Source organism: Delphinapterus leucas, chromosome 2, assembly GCF_059928025.1.
Source record: "Delphinapterus leucas isolate spDelLeu-1000000601 "Yukka" chromosome 2, BTC_Dleu_Yukka2, whole genome shotgun sequence".
Taxonomy (NCBI): Eukaryota; Metazoa; Chordata; class Mammalia; order Artiodactyla; family Monodontidae; genus Delphinapterus; species Delphinapterus leucas.
The window spans coordinates 178,377,962-178,392,119 of record NC_143130.1 but is presented as its reverse complement, the minus strand read 5'-3'; the positions used below and the strand labels follow the sequence as shown (position 1 = coordinate 178,392,119).

General features: G+C 41.7%; 1 protein-coding gene across 7 annotated transcripts in view; it reads right to left on the bottom strand.

Moving 5' to 3' along the window:
• WDR20 (WD repeat domain 20) overlaps positions 1-13,899 on the bottom strand; it is a 63,746-nt gene extending 49,847 nt beyond the window's left edge. For 2 of the 7 annotated variants that reach the window (XM_022576058.3, XM_022576047.3), the window contains exon 1: positions 13,588-13,898. In XM_022576058.3, coding sequence (XP_022431766.1) covers positions 13,588-13,836 — 249 coding nt within the window. In that variant the 5' untranslated portion in view covers positions 13,837-13,898. Of the gene's footprint in view, positions 1-13,587 lie in introns of all 7 variants that reach the window. The other 5 variants (XM_022576057.3, XM_022576056.3, XM_022576055.3 and 2 more) reach the window with 4 other exon arrangements.
• Positions 13,900-14,158: the final 259 nt, after the last annotated feature.

Genomic DNA, 14,158 nt, shown 5'->3' with positions numbered 1-14,158 from the left:
AGCCCAGAAGAACTCTTAACAGCACAAGATTTGAGGCTGTGACTAACTTCTAAGAGCCTCTCAACCAATGAAAAGGGGCTGGCAAGCCTAGCTCTATGAGCTTTAGTAACAAACACTAACCATGTTTGTCTTGTGACAGGGATTTTGAGAGATTACTGAATTTACTCCAGTAAATCCTTAGGGGACTCTAAGTTCAACCAATTCATTCATTTAAAATCAAACACAATATGCCTACTATGTACAGGCACTGCAATGGATATAACATGAATAAGATGATTTCTGCCCTCAAGATTCACCGTTTTGTGGAGGAGACAAAGATTCAAACAAAAAATTCCAACACTGTGAAAAGGTGGGAGGACATTCATAATAGTCCAACAGCAAGAGCAAGGGAAAGAGAAGTTTCTAAGCCACGCAGAAGACCACTCAGCCCAAGCTGTGCTCAGTATGCAGGCTGCAGTGTGCTGTATTCCTTCCTTGCTTTACTGATTCATCTCACCATGAGCTCTTCTCTTGAGGAAAGAGCTGTGTCTACTATGTCTGGATCCCCAATACCTAACGCAGTGTAAGACGTTCAGTGTAGTTTGCATCTCTTGGTTGCCCACCCAGTACTGATCTACAGATCTATTCTCCGGGCTGGTATCTACCCACACTGCAGCTCCAGCATGAGCTCCAGAGCAATCAGGATATCAGATAATCCAATCCCCATGCTAAAGGTGTGGGTTAGTCAAGACTCCCGGTCAAACACTGCAAATTTCCTTGGCCACAAGAATGGGCTGGTAATCCAGTTTGGGGCAATGAGTCAAAGGAGGTTTGCTGGGTGCTTCTATGAAACAATCTTCTTTATTCTTCTGAGAAAGTGATTAGAAGAACTGTTCATTCTCATCCTGGGTACTGGCTCTCAATGTGGTCCAGTGGCACAGAAATGTGAAGCCTAGCACCCCACCACTATTCTGCCACCGAAGACAGGTTGATACACAGTAGAAAGCAAAACCCGGAGACTCTCAGCAAAACAGAGCTGGTGTCACAATCAATCCACATCTGAAGCTCACCTTACCTCCGGAATTTTCAATATCATAAGTCAACGCATCCCCTATAAAGTTTAAACTTGTTTGAGTTGGGTTTCCTGTTACTTGCAAACCAAAACATACCTAACATTATAATATATTCAAGGTGTGCTAAATCCCCAAACCACTAGTGAATCACTGCCCACCAGCTGCTGTATGGCACATTCTAATGTTCATCTCTTGCTTCCAGAAAAGTCTGTTAAGGCTAAATTTTAAAATGTAAATCTTTTCCCTCTTATTTAAACCTTGGAGAAGGGCAACTGGTTAACACCTAAATAATAAAACTGTGGCTCAAAATTATGAAAAAATTATAAAAGGAAATTTACAAATTTATAAACTTAACTATAAAAATATGAAACTTCTTCACAGCAAAAACAAGCAAGCACAAACATACCTACACATGCACACCCCTAAGCAAAGTTACAAGACAGGGGACAAATTGAGAAGAAAAAAAATCTGTTAATTCATTATCACAAAGGACTCATCTCCCTAATGTATAAAGGGCTCCTTAAAAACAAAAAAACCCACCCAAGATGTCCAAAAACCCAACAGAAAAATGGGTAAGGGATACGAAACAGTTCATAGAAAAAGAAGTACGTTTCACTCTTAATATATAGAAAGATGCGGAATCTCATTTGGTACAAGGAAAAAACCAAACTTACACTAATTTCTCACCTATCAGATCAAATGCAAAAGTCTGGTGACACACTGTTGGTGAGGCTGTGGCTGTGATGCAACACAAATTAGTATAACCCCTCCCTGTGGAGGGCAGTTTGATGATATCTATTGAAAACATATACACATTTACCCTTTGACTCAGCAGTATCTCCTCTGGAAATACGTACTACAGATATACCTGCTGCTGTGCAAAATAATATACACGCAAAGCTATTCACTGCAGCATTATTCGTAATTTAAAGAATATTAAGTCGAGAGTCATCTGGTTAAATAAATTGTGGTACATGCACAGCATGGAGTATAAAGCAATTATAAGAAAGAGTGAAGAAGCCCTCTATTTACTAATATGGAAAGATCTTCAGTATATACCATTAAGCAGAAGAAAAGAAGATGCAAAATACCATACACAGTATGCTCCTTCAATTCCTTCAAATCTCTGCTCAAATATCATCTTATTCTTATAATAAGAGAAGGATGAGTCAGAAACAAATAAAATGACTACAGGGAGAGGAAGGGAACTGAGTGAGGGGTCGGACAGAAATGGAAACTTGAGGTCTCTGAATATCACCTTGTTTTACAGTTCCGATGTTAGAGCCACATAAATGTTTTACATAATTAAAACACACAAAAAATGTATTTTTGACAGCTTTATAAAGGTATAATGATATACAAAGAACTGCACATGTTAAATGTGTACGATGTGATGAGTCTGGACATATGCAAGCACCCATGACACCATAACCACAATCAAGGTAACAGACATACCTAACACCTCTCAAAGTTCCCTTGTGTCCCTTCATTTTTGTTTTTGTTTTTTGTAGTAAGAACACTTAAAGAGATCTACCCTCTTAACAAATTGTGATGTACACATACTGTAGTGCTAACTACAGGCACTATGCCATACAGCAGATCTCTAGAATTCATGCATCTAGCATAACTGAACTTACACAAAATTAAACTCTAAAAAGATCTCTCACATACTAAAACTGGATTACAGTAACAGTTGCACGACTTGGTAAATTTACTAAACAAAAAAAAAATGAATTGGACACTTACAATAGAGGGCAGGAAGGTACAATAATTTGACTGGGTTAAGTCTGAAGAGGCAGTAAAAGAGAGAAAGCTGTAAAGACCACCGCCTCTCCAACTTTAGTGAGCACATGAGTCAGCTGGGGACCCTCCTAGAAGGTGGATTTGGATTCAGTAAGTCTGGAGTGGGGCCCAGTTCTGAACTTCCAACAAGCTCCCAGGTGACGACGCTGATGGTGCTTGTCTGTGGACCACACTTCGAAGGGTCCAGACAACTAGAGGAGCTTTGCTCTAAGCAACTGCTGAGAAATGGGGCAGTAGCTGCCCCAGACAAAGGACCTGTAGGGAGTGGGTGGGGGCCAGAAAAGGGTTCTCCCTTCCTTTCTTAAGATGGAGGGAATAACAACATGATTGCTGTAAAATTTGATTCAGTCAGGGCTAGAACAGAGAGTGTGCGCAAAGGAAGTTAAAGTGATTAGCCACAGCATTTAAGACAGGAGTGTGCTGGAGACAGCAGTGGGTGGCAGGAGAACTGAAGGAAAGTGATGAGGGTCCAATGACAGGTGGTAGTGACACAGTCTGATAGGCTGAGTCCTGAAAGAGGATAATACACTAGGAATCCTGAAGGAGGATAATACACTAACATAGTACATCACCTCAGAAGTAGTACCAAAAGAAAGAAAATACATTAAAAAGTATCTTTTAAAAAATCATACTGAAAGTTTTAGAAGCTAGGATATAGCCAACAGTTAAACGATCACCACTAACGAAGATAATCTTTTTTTTTTTTTTGCAGTATGCAGGCCTCTCACTGTTGTGGCCTCTCCCATTGCGGAGCACAGGCTCCGGACGCGCAGGCTCAGCGGCCACGGCTCACGGGCCCAGCCGCTCTGCGGCATGTGGGATCCTCCCGGACCAGGGCACGAACCCGTGTCCCCTGCATCGGCAGGCGGACTCCCAACCACTGCGCCACCAGGGAAGCCCCAAGGAAGATAATCTTATCCTCCCAAGACTTGCACGAGCTTCAAACCTCATAGAGCGGCTCACGACTTTCAGGAGGAGCCATCAAATGCCACATCCTTACGCCTTGGGCTTCTAGTTCCCTAGTTCAGAATCCTCTCCCCCTTCAGTGCACCCACCCATAAGAATTCAGTTCAAAGGTCACCTTGTTAAAACCTAAGTTCCCACTGCGTTTGAGACAAACAAACATTACAATGTAATCAATCATCTGAACCAAAAGGAACACAGGGTCAATCTGGTAGAGCAGTTCTTGTATTTCTCCCTCTATTTAGCACAGCAAGGGCAAAGAACGAGGAGGAGGAAAACGAAAGGAAGCACATGGCACAACCAACTCAGAATTCTACATATTCAACTGCTTTGTAAAATATTACGCCACCACAAGCACCACAAAGACCTCTCCACGGAGCTAAAAGTTTCACCTGACAGAAGAAACAGTTACCCTCCTCGCATTCGATCACACACATGACACTAAAGAAGGCAAGCCAAGACATCGAACCAGGGTGCTGAAACTTTCTGTGCATGGACTCCTTCTCAAAATAATGTTTTTAAATACAAAGGAGATCAATTATATTAAAATACAGTTGTACTACATTAAACAAATTTAGGATTTTTTGAAGTTTATTTCACATTGAAAGGCTCTAGCAGCAGATCCACTAACTACTGTAATTTCAAAGCAGTGATGAGTACAAACGATATCTGGTGTCTGCAACAGCCATAATGTGATATGCAAACATCTGTGATTTTCACTGGTGATAAAGTCCCAGGTCTGTTACTACTGTGATTTGTTGCCTATACTCATAATTGAAGAACATGTTAAAATTCAGTTAGAAGATCAGTTAAAAATAAGGATGTAAAATATTTCTTTCCATCTAGGTTGACATACCTCCTAAATTCTAATCAGATTAAGAAGTCCTAGGGAATTCCCGGCAGTCCAGTGGTTAGGACTCGGTGCTCTCACTGTGGAGGGCCCGGGTTCAATCCCTGGTCAGGGAACTAAGATCCCACAAGCCGCATGGTGTGGCAAAAAAAAAAAAAAAAAAAAAAAAGCCCTAAGAAGTGAATACTGTCTAAAATAGCAGACACCGTACATCTCACCACTATTTACTCATCCATCTTCCCACTAGATTGTAGTCACCTTAGGCCAGGGACTGTCTTATTTGTCTTTAGGCCCATAGGTCCAATAAATGTTAGGTGGATGGACAAGCCATTTATTATTCTACTGGACTGTGAACTCCCTGATGGCTGAGATTCTGTCTCAACAACAATATAGAGCAGGCACTCGAATCTTGTAGAATAAATGAGTGTGTGGATATCTTGCCTCCTTGGTTAGAAGATATCCTCTTAAGGTCAGGGATGTCTTATACTTCTTTGATTTCCCATAGTCTAGTATACTGCTTTTCACATAAAACCACTCAAATATCTATTAAATGAATCATTAAGACATGACAGAGCCTCTGAAAGGAAGATCAAAGTAAGTAGAGAATGAGCACCTGTACCAGTTTTGCTGTAGCAGGAAAACAAAAAACACACACAGCCCAACAGTGAGCTGGCTGTGAACCAACCAAAGGAAAAACAGCTTAAGGTCACAGGGATAACCTACAATTTGGTTCCTTGAAAATATATTAAAATATTCCTATTCTTACTTTAAAATACAAAAACCTTAAAAATTCCTTCCTCGTGAATGGTTCTTGCTCCTTTCTCATAAATTCTATAGTTTCAAGTACATTTTCCTACTGCTACAAAACAAGATAAAATGTAGCACAGACTGATTTGGCCTGTTTTTAGTATAATATACCCTACTTTTAAAAATTCCATACTACCAAATAGAATTGACAATGCAAAACATTACTCAGTTTACAAATTACCAATTGGAAGAGAAGCTGTGAAGTTGAGAAAAATGCTATAAGAGTGGGAGGGAGGGATAAATTGGAAGACTGGGACTGACATATACACACTACTATACATAAAATAGGACTTCCCTGGTGGCACAGTGGTTAAGAATCTGCCTGCCAATGCAGGGGACATGGGTTCGAGCCCTGGTCCGGGAAGATCCCACATGCTGCGGAGCAACTAAGCCCAAGCGCCACAACTACTGAGCCTGCGCTCTAGGGCCCGTGACCCACAACTACCGAGCCCACGAGTCACAACCATTGAAGCCTGCGCACCTAGAGCCCATGCTGCGCAACAAGAGAAGCCACCGCAATGAGCAGCCCGCGCACTGCAACGAAGGGTAACCCCGGCTCGCCGCAATTAGAGAAAGCCTGCGCGCAGCAATGAAGACCCAACACAGCCAAAAATAAATTAATTAATTTTAAAAAAAGATAACTAATAAGGACGTACTGTATAGCACAGGGAACTCTACTCAATACTCTGTAATGGCCTAGATGGGAAAAGAATCTAAAAAAGGTGGATATATGTATAACAGATTCACTTAGCTGTATACCTGAAACTAACATAACATTGTAAATCAACTACAGTCCAATATAAATAAATAAATAAATGGAAAGTGGGGGAAGGTAAGAGTAACTGCCAAGTAAGGCTTAATCAGAAATGAAGATAAAACATTTCTGAAATTAGAAATACAAGGCTGGGCTTCCCTGGTGGTGCAGTGGTTAAGAATCCGCCTGCCAATGCAGGGGACACGGGTTCGAGCCCTGGTCCAGGAAGATCCCACGTGCTGCGGAGCAACTAAGCCCGAGTGCCACAACTACTTAGCCTGTGCTCTAGAGCCCACGAGCCACAACTACTGAGCCCACGCTCCAACTGTTGAAGCCCGTGTGCCTAAAGCTCCTACTCAGCAACAAGAGAGGCCACCGCAATGAGAAGCCCGTGCACCGCAACGAAGAGCAACCCCCGCTCGCTGCAACTAGAGAAAGCCCACGGGCAGCAACGAAGACCCAACGCTGCCAAAACTAACTAACTGAATAAATAAATAAATCTATTTTAAAAAAAAAGAAAAATACAAGGCTACCCATTTGGAAATTTATGAAAATGTGATCTGTACACAACATTTTGGGACAAATCATCTAGTTGAAATCCAACCCAAAATTCTTCCACTAGGCAGAGAAATACCTCTTCATTTCACCTTTACTCCTTAATTCCACCTGATGCCTATACTGCTTATGCCATGTGCGGAGCACACACCTACTTTACCTTACAATTATCAAGACAAAAATACAAGCTCCTTACAGACAGGGAGTGTCTTAATTTACCCTCACATCACCCACAGCAGACAGTAGTAACTTGTATGTAACAATTCAGCAATAAACACTTGATGAATGAGGATTACTTTTTTCAAAGCAAGACGCATCTTGCACTCTATTATGAAAAATAGATGCCAAATGTTCAGAGGATAACTTGTCATTGATATTCTGAATTTTAAATGTCCTGAAAATTAAAACTGAGAATGTCTGCCAATTTATTTCTGTTTTTGATATCTATTCCTAAATAAACAAATAGGACATTTGATATTTCTGCACAAACTAACCTAGCTGAAATACAAATAAAACTGTTCTCTAAGACATCAAATATCAAACTACAAAAATCTTTACATTTACTTTTATTAAGAAAATTTTTTTTCAATTTATTTATTTTATTTATATATTTTTGGCCACACTGGGTCTTCGTTGCTGCGCACGGGCTTTCTGTAGTTGCAGCGACTGGGGGCTACTCTTCATTGCGGTGCACGGGCTTCTCTCGTTGCGGAGCACCGGCTCTAGGCACGCGGGCTTCAGTAGTTGTGGCACGCGGACTCCAGAGGGCAGGCTCAGTAGCTGTGGTGCAAGGGCTTAGTTGCCCCGCAGCATGTGGGATCTTCCCGGACCAGGGCTTGAACCCATGTCCCCTGCATTGGGAGGCGGATTCTTAACCACTGCACCACCAGGGAAGCCCTACATTAATTTTAAAATAAGGTTCTTTAGGCATATAGCCAAAGTACTCAGTGACAAAGTCCACTATGTTTTGATTCTTGCTCAAGTTTTCTACCAGAGCACAATAAACAAATAAAGGCACTAGATGATTAACTGAATGTTAATAAATATAGGTGACAAGTCTCTTGAGGGCAAGACTTTGTCTATACCCAGCATCTAAAACATATCTAGTACCTCATATCTGGTAGGTGTGCCCCACAAATATTTGCTGAAAAAATGACATTCATGACTAGCTCATGGATCTCCCTGACACACTCTGGGAGTTTACCATTGCTTACATCCATCCATGGAGTCTCTCAAAATCTCATCACCATCCTCCTCTTCAAGGTCAAGAGAACCAAGGTATCATATGAAAGTTTCTCAAGCCTGCTTTAAGGGATAAATTAACATGCTTTTCCCTCAGTATAGAAGATGCTATAGTCAAATAACTAAATCTTTATATCAATACTTCAGAAGTCATTAAGTGGCCCTTAATGGGGAAAAACAAAACCAAAACAAAACAGATTCCCATCCAATTCCACATATGCCCTACTAAATTAAGTACAAAATTTCTTAAAGTAAATTTGATATAAAAAATTCTAGACTTCTAAGCCTTTTTCTAAATAATAAATGGAGAGCAGAGAGATGTGAAAATAACAAATGGGGAGAAGGGTGAGAACATGATCCTCTCTGGAGCAATCCAGTATCTAAAACTAGTCTGTGGGTAAAAACCTTTAAAAGGCATTTAAGTTCACCCTCCCACACAAAGCATGAATCCCTCAGTCACCAACAGGTAGTCCTGCAGTCATTGATAAAGAGACAGAATATTTCCTATATGGAATGCTCATTCTCTCTCAAGTCAACCCATTACCCTCCTGGATAACTCCAGCTCTAAAAATATTCTAGCTGCTATTTTTTTTTTTTTTTTTTTTTTTTTTTTACTTCTTGGCCGCATCTCGCGGCATGTGGGATCTTAGTTTCCGGACCAGGGATTGAACCCGCACCCCCTGCAGTGGAAGCGCGGAGTCTGCTTCCACTGGACCGCCAGGGAAGGCCCTTTAGCTGTTATTCTTGACTGACTTCTGGCCCCAGCTTCATCTCAGCCTGGTGAGTACCCGAGCTTTTTCTAGCACAAAGACCTAGAGTCACTATGTGTTCAACTTGCTTTCACAACACACCTCACTCTTCCCAATTCCCATTCAGAGAAGTAGGCAAAGAATCCAAGACATGAAGACATCTCCCCAGTACAAAGATGCATTTTCATTTAAAAATTACTGAGCACAGAATTATACAACCTTAAGGGCTGAAAAGGCCCTGGACACCATCCAATTCTACCTTTCATCTATTGTAGGAATTGCTTCAATCTCTGGACAGTATATTTGTGGCCTAGAATGTCAAGATGGGGGGAAAAAAGTAAAGGCTCTTTGATTTGAATGTTAAGTAATTCTGAGTATAGCTTTAAAAAGTTCCTTGATTCAATTAAAAAAAAGGTGGGGTCATGGAGGGTTAAATTAGGAGCTTGGGATTAGCAGATACAAACTACTATATATACAATAGATAAACAACAAGGTCCTACTGTATAGCACAAGGCACTGTATTCAGTATCCTGTAATAAACCATAATGGGAAAGAATATGAAAAGGATATGTATATATATATGTATAACTGAATTACTTTGCTGTACACCAGAAACGAATGCATTATAAATCAACTATACTTCAATAAAACAATTTTTTTAAATTTGAAAAGTTGTTTGACAGTACATAGATCTGGTAGGTAACATGGTTTGACAGAAGTAGATCAAAAGTAATCCGCATCATTTGCCTACTTTCCACTACTTCACTGTCTCTTGCTACATAATTTCCCAGTTATAAGAAGCTAAATTTGTTACCAATAATTTTAAATGTCTTTTGTGAATTCCCTGGCAGTCCAGTGGTTAGGACTTGGTGCTTTCACTGCCAGGGGCCTGGGTTCAATCCCTGGTTGGGGAACTAAGATCCCACAAGCCATGCAGCACAGCCAAAAAAAAATTTTTTTTAATTAAATAAAAATGTCTTTTAAAAGATGTGAGCTACTAAAAATACCTGTTACTTTTGGGCCCAAAATTGAACAGATTTTTAGCTCCTAAAGATCTTTTTTTAAAGTAAGACATAGATGGACAGAGATGCTTTATCCAGTCATTCACTCAACAAATTAACAGTAGGGGTCTACTCTATGCTGGATGCTGTGCTGGGCACTAGGAAGACAGAGAAAGCAGAAAAGACATCCTATTCTAAGGGAGCTTTGTTTACAGAAGAGACAGAGAATTACAAATTGAGAAAAGTGCTAGAAAGGCAAAGTACAGGATGCTATAAAAACGTGTAACAGGGAAAACTGATCTAGCCTGTGAATTCAAAGAAGGACATGCTGAGGAAGTGATGTTTAAACTTAGATCTGAATGGTAGCCATTTGCATTTACGTAAAAACAGATCTCCATAAAATGAAAGGGTTGGTACAATAAGCCCAGTACCTTTGGCATCTTTATCCTAAAACCATCTCTTTTTTAAAAAGAGGAAAGCAAAGTATGCTATAAAGAGATCTGAAAGCTAGTAGCTGAAAGTTCTTTGGGAGGAGGGGCAGTGTCTCACTCATCTTTGGTTACCCCACATCCCCTTGGTAGTCACTCAAATCTTTGCTGAAATGCTGAGTTCACCTCCATATTAAATCAATGTTCATATTATTTTTAGCTCAGCAAAACAAATTCACAAAACTGGATGTCCTCACACAAGAAACCCTACTCCGAACTTCAGTTTTGAAAAGAAGATGCGTGATGAATTGAGAGATTGGAATTGACATATATACACTAATATGTATAAAATGGATAACTAATAAGAACCTGCTGTATAAAAAAATAAATAAAATAAAATTCAAAAAAAAAAGAAAAAGGAAAGAAGATGCTTTCATCTACCTCACAGGATTGCAAGATTCAATGAGATAACATAGGGTAAAACACTGGGGTAAATTCTGAAGTGCTTGGAGTATACGGTTATCTGTGTAACCAAAAAGCTAGATCAGTCTCTTCTAAGACAGTTCTTTAGATTCAGTTGTGCTTCTTTACCATGAATTCTTTACCATGAGAAAGAAACTGCATCACAGGTTTGCACACGCTCTCTAGCCTTGGCTTTCTCTGAAGGGTGAGACTCCATAAACTGAAGGTGCCTTCTAGCTCTAGAAACTGACCTGTAAGTGTTTTAAAGGGACGAAGATTACACTCCTTAGCTTAGATTCTAGACTACCTCCTAAATCTGGGATTAAGAGATACAAACTATTATGTGTAAGATAGATAAGCAACAAGGATATATTGCATAAAATGGGGAATTATAGCCATTATCTTATACATTTAATGGAGTATAATCTGTAAAAATACTGAATCATCATGCTGTACACCTGAAACTAATATCATATTGTAAATCAACTATACTTTAATAAAAGAATAAAAAGACCTAGTTTCCACTCATTTCACATGCAGATTTAAGTTGAATGTATTCATCCAATTTAAACCTTCTGAATGTTCTAAATAATCTGATTAATTGTTGTAAAACTTTATATGCCCCAAAGAAAAAAAAATTTTAAAGAGTCAAAACGACCAAATGTCAAAAACGGATTTATAACTCCTAACCCCAAAAAGTAAAATTTGGCTTTTTGATTAAGGAAAAGTATCTGCTGTTTTAAAATCAGAAAAAAAGTCACAAAAACAATCACTTGTATTCAAAAATAACAAAAAATAAATGCAAACTCATTCATGGAAAATGAATTTTTTAAAAAATTACAGTGGCTAGGAGACAGTTGAAACGTCCACCATATAATGCAAATATATCTACAAGATACTACCATGAAATTTTACAAAAAAGTTAATGTGCTCAAGTAAATTATGCAGCTGAAGGCAAATCTACATGTTTAAGATTTGTCTTGTTTAAAATAATTTTTTGCTGTAGCTTTGAAAAGCTCTCCTAGTTTATTCTTCATTCAATAGTATCCCACTAAAAGAGGACACTATTATGATCCTTCCAGGCAAGAGACGTGTTTTTATGATGCAAACCAGAGCTACCAGATCCAGATAAGGTTTGCCACTAGAATGCTTCAGAAATAATATACTTTAAAAGAAAACTTGTTTAAAAAGGTAACATCTACACTAGTAATCGTTAATATATTTAGTTTTTATGCACTTTTAAATTTTTATGTAAATCCATTTAATAACTTAAAATTTTAAACTTGTTACCAGAGAAAAAGCTGATCCTTTCAGTCCTTGTATCAATGTCAAGATAGCAGCTCCCGTTTGACAGATGCTCTTAATGACTATTTTAACTATATTTTACATCTACTGAGTGTTTCGGGGCTTTAAAGTTCATTACAGTCATTATGCTATTAATCACAACAGGTGCATCGCAATATTCTCTTTCTAAAGAGCTGCAGATAGAAGTTAAGCAACTCCTCCAAGGCCACGGAACAAGTCAGTGACAAAGTTGGGGATAGGACTAAAACTTCAGCTCCTAGACTACTAATTACTTCACACTTTTCCAATTCCGAAAAAGTGAAGTCAAGAGATTTACTTTCAGTAATTTATGTCAAGATACCTCAAACACAGCAGTACACTTATAAACACTAACAAAAAGACTCACCTCGAACAAATGAGACAACTTGTTACATTTAGATACCACCGTCACATCCCTAGTTCCTGTAACCAAGCAAAAACCTACTGCTTCTGGATATAGTAAATCCTGGAAAATGTCCACTCTTCAATATACACAATTTATTTTCACACTAACTGACTATTTATAAATTAATCTGTTATCACCTTCTCCCACGCCCAGGTACTGTGGAGGGCATTAATTCCCTCACTCTTCCAAGAGTCAACTCAAAGACCACATATCTCAGAAGTAAGCAGTTCTCAATGAGAACAAAGTTACGTAGCCAATGAAAGAACAGCTCTAATAAGTTGCTTCTTTTAAAGAGATATTTTTAAAGGATGATTACATGCTTGACAGCATTCCTGTTAAATCGCCCGCCCAGAATAATGGTTCTTGTGAAGCAGCTTTTAAGGCATATCCCTCCCTGTTTGTGACACAGTCTGACTTGTTGGACAAGACTGATCTGGGCACGCTCACACACAACCCCTATGAACCAGCCCAGTCCACTGGAAACATCGTTTGGACCTCTTAACTGTAGTAGTACTCAACCCTTCCCATACCTATAAGGGACAGAAGGACCCTCTTTAACATTCTCTCAGGAGAAGGTTCCCTTCGAGGAGGCAGTGACAGCCGTCCTCCCTCGGATGTTTTTGGAAACAAAGTGTTAACACCAGAAGGAGAGGCTCCTAGGAAGTGTCAGTGTGGCAGCAGGTGGAGTAGCCCTTCGTGCCGAGCAGGTCCTTTCTGACCTAGTCTCAAGTCCTCTGCTGCCCAGACCCGGTTCCGCCTTACAGATTTTCCCAAGCCGCCCCGCGCCCCTGGTCTCTAACCCAGAGCGAGACTCTCCACCCTCCTGGGAGGCGAGGCGGTCTCAGCAGACCAGACGGCCACCCCACCTCTTCCGGGGACTCGCAGGCCCGCTCCCGGGCCGTGTCAGAGCCTGACGGACCCTCAGGGGCGGCAGCCGGCCCTTTCTGGGGCCTCCCAGCCGCAGCCCCGCGCCCCGCGGTCCCGTTCCACCCCCTCCCCCCGAAACACCACCGCCACCACCCTCCTCACTCCCGAATCCCCCTTCCTCAGGAGCACTCCAGTGGAGTTACCGGCCCACTCAAAAGTAAGAGCGACGGCCAGCCCATCGGTCACCCTGGCCCCCGCTGTCGCCGCCCTGCTCCTGGCCTCTGCTCACGCCGCTGGCGAGCCCCGGTGACGCCCGGGTCGGTACCTTGCGGACCCCCTTGTAGATATAGAAGTAGAGCTCCCGGCCCACATTGAAGCAGAGGCGGTCGCCGTTGCCAGACTGGTCGTTGAGGTTTACGAAGGAGACGCGGACAGGGTTGGATCCCTGCGAGTTGAAGGGCACCCGGTTGGGCCGGCTGTACTCCGAGTGCGGCAGCAGCTTGTACAGACCTTCCCGGGTGGTGAATTGGGTCTTAATCTCGTTCATCTCCTTCCCTCCTCCCTCCGTCGCCATCTTGGAAAGCAGCGTTCATCCTGCCCTAAGTGCCCGGATCACGCCCACCGCGCAGGCGCCGTCCCGGGCTCTCGCCCTCCCCCCCGCCCCTTCCTCCTGGCCCCTCCCACCCGTGAGCCGGCCCCGCGGAGGCCAGCGAGGAGAAGGGGCGGGCTTGTTTACGGCCCGACTGCGCAGGCGTGCTCACCTGGCGCACTCCACGCTGCAGGGTGTCCGCAGGCTCCTCCCGCGGGCGGGGCCTCCGAGCCACCCCGCTGCGGCGCAGGTGTTGCTGTCCGGGGTCCGAGGGCTGCCTAGTGGTGCCGCCTACTCCGCCGCCCCG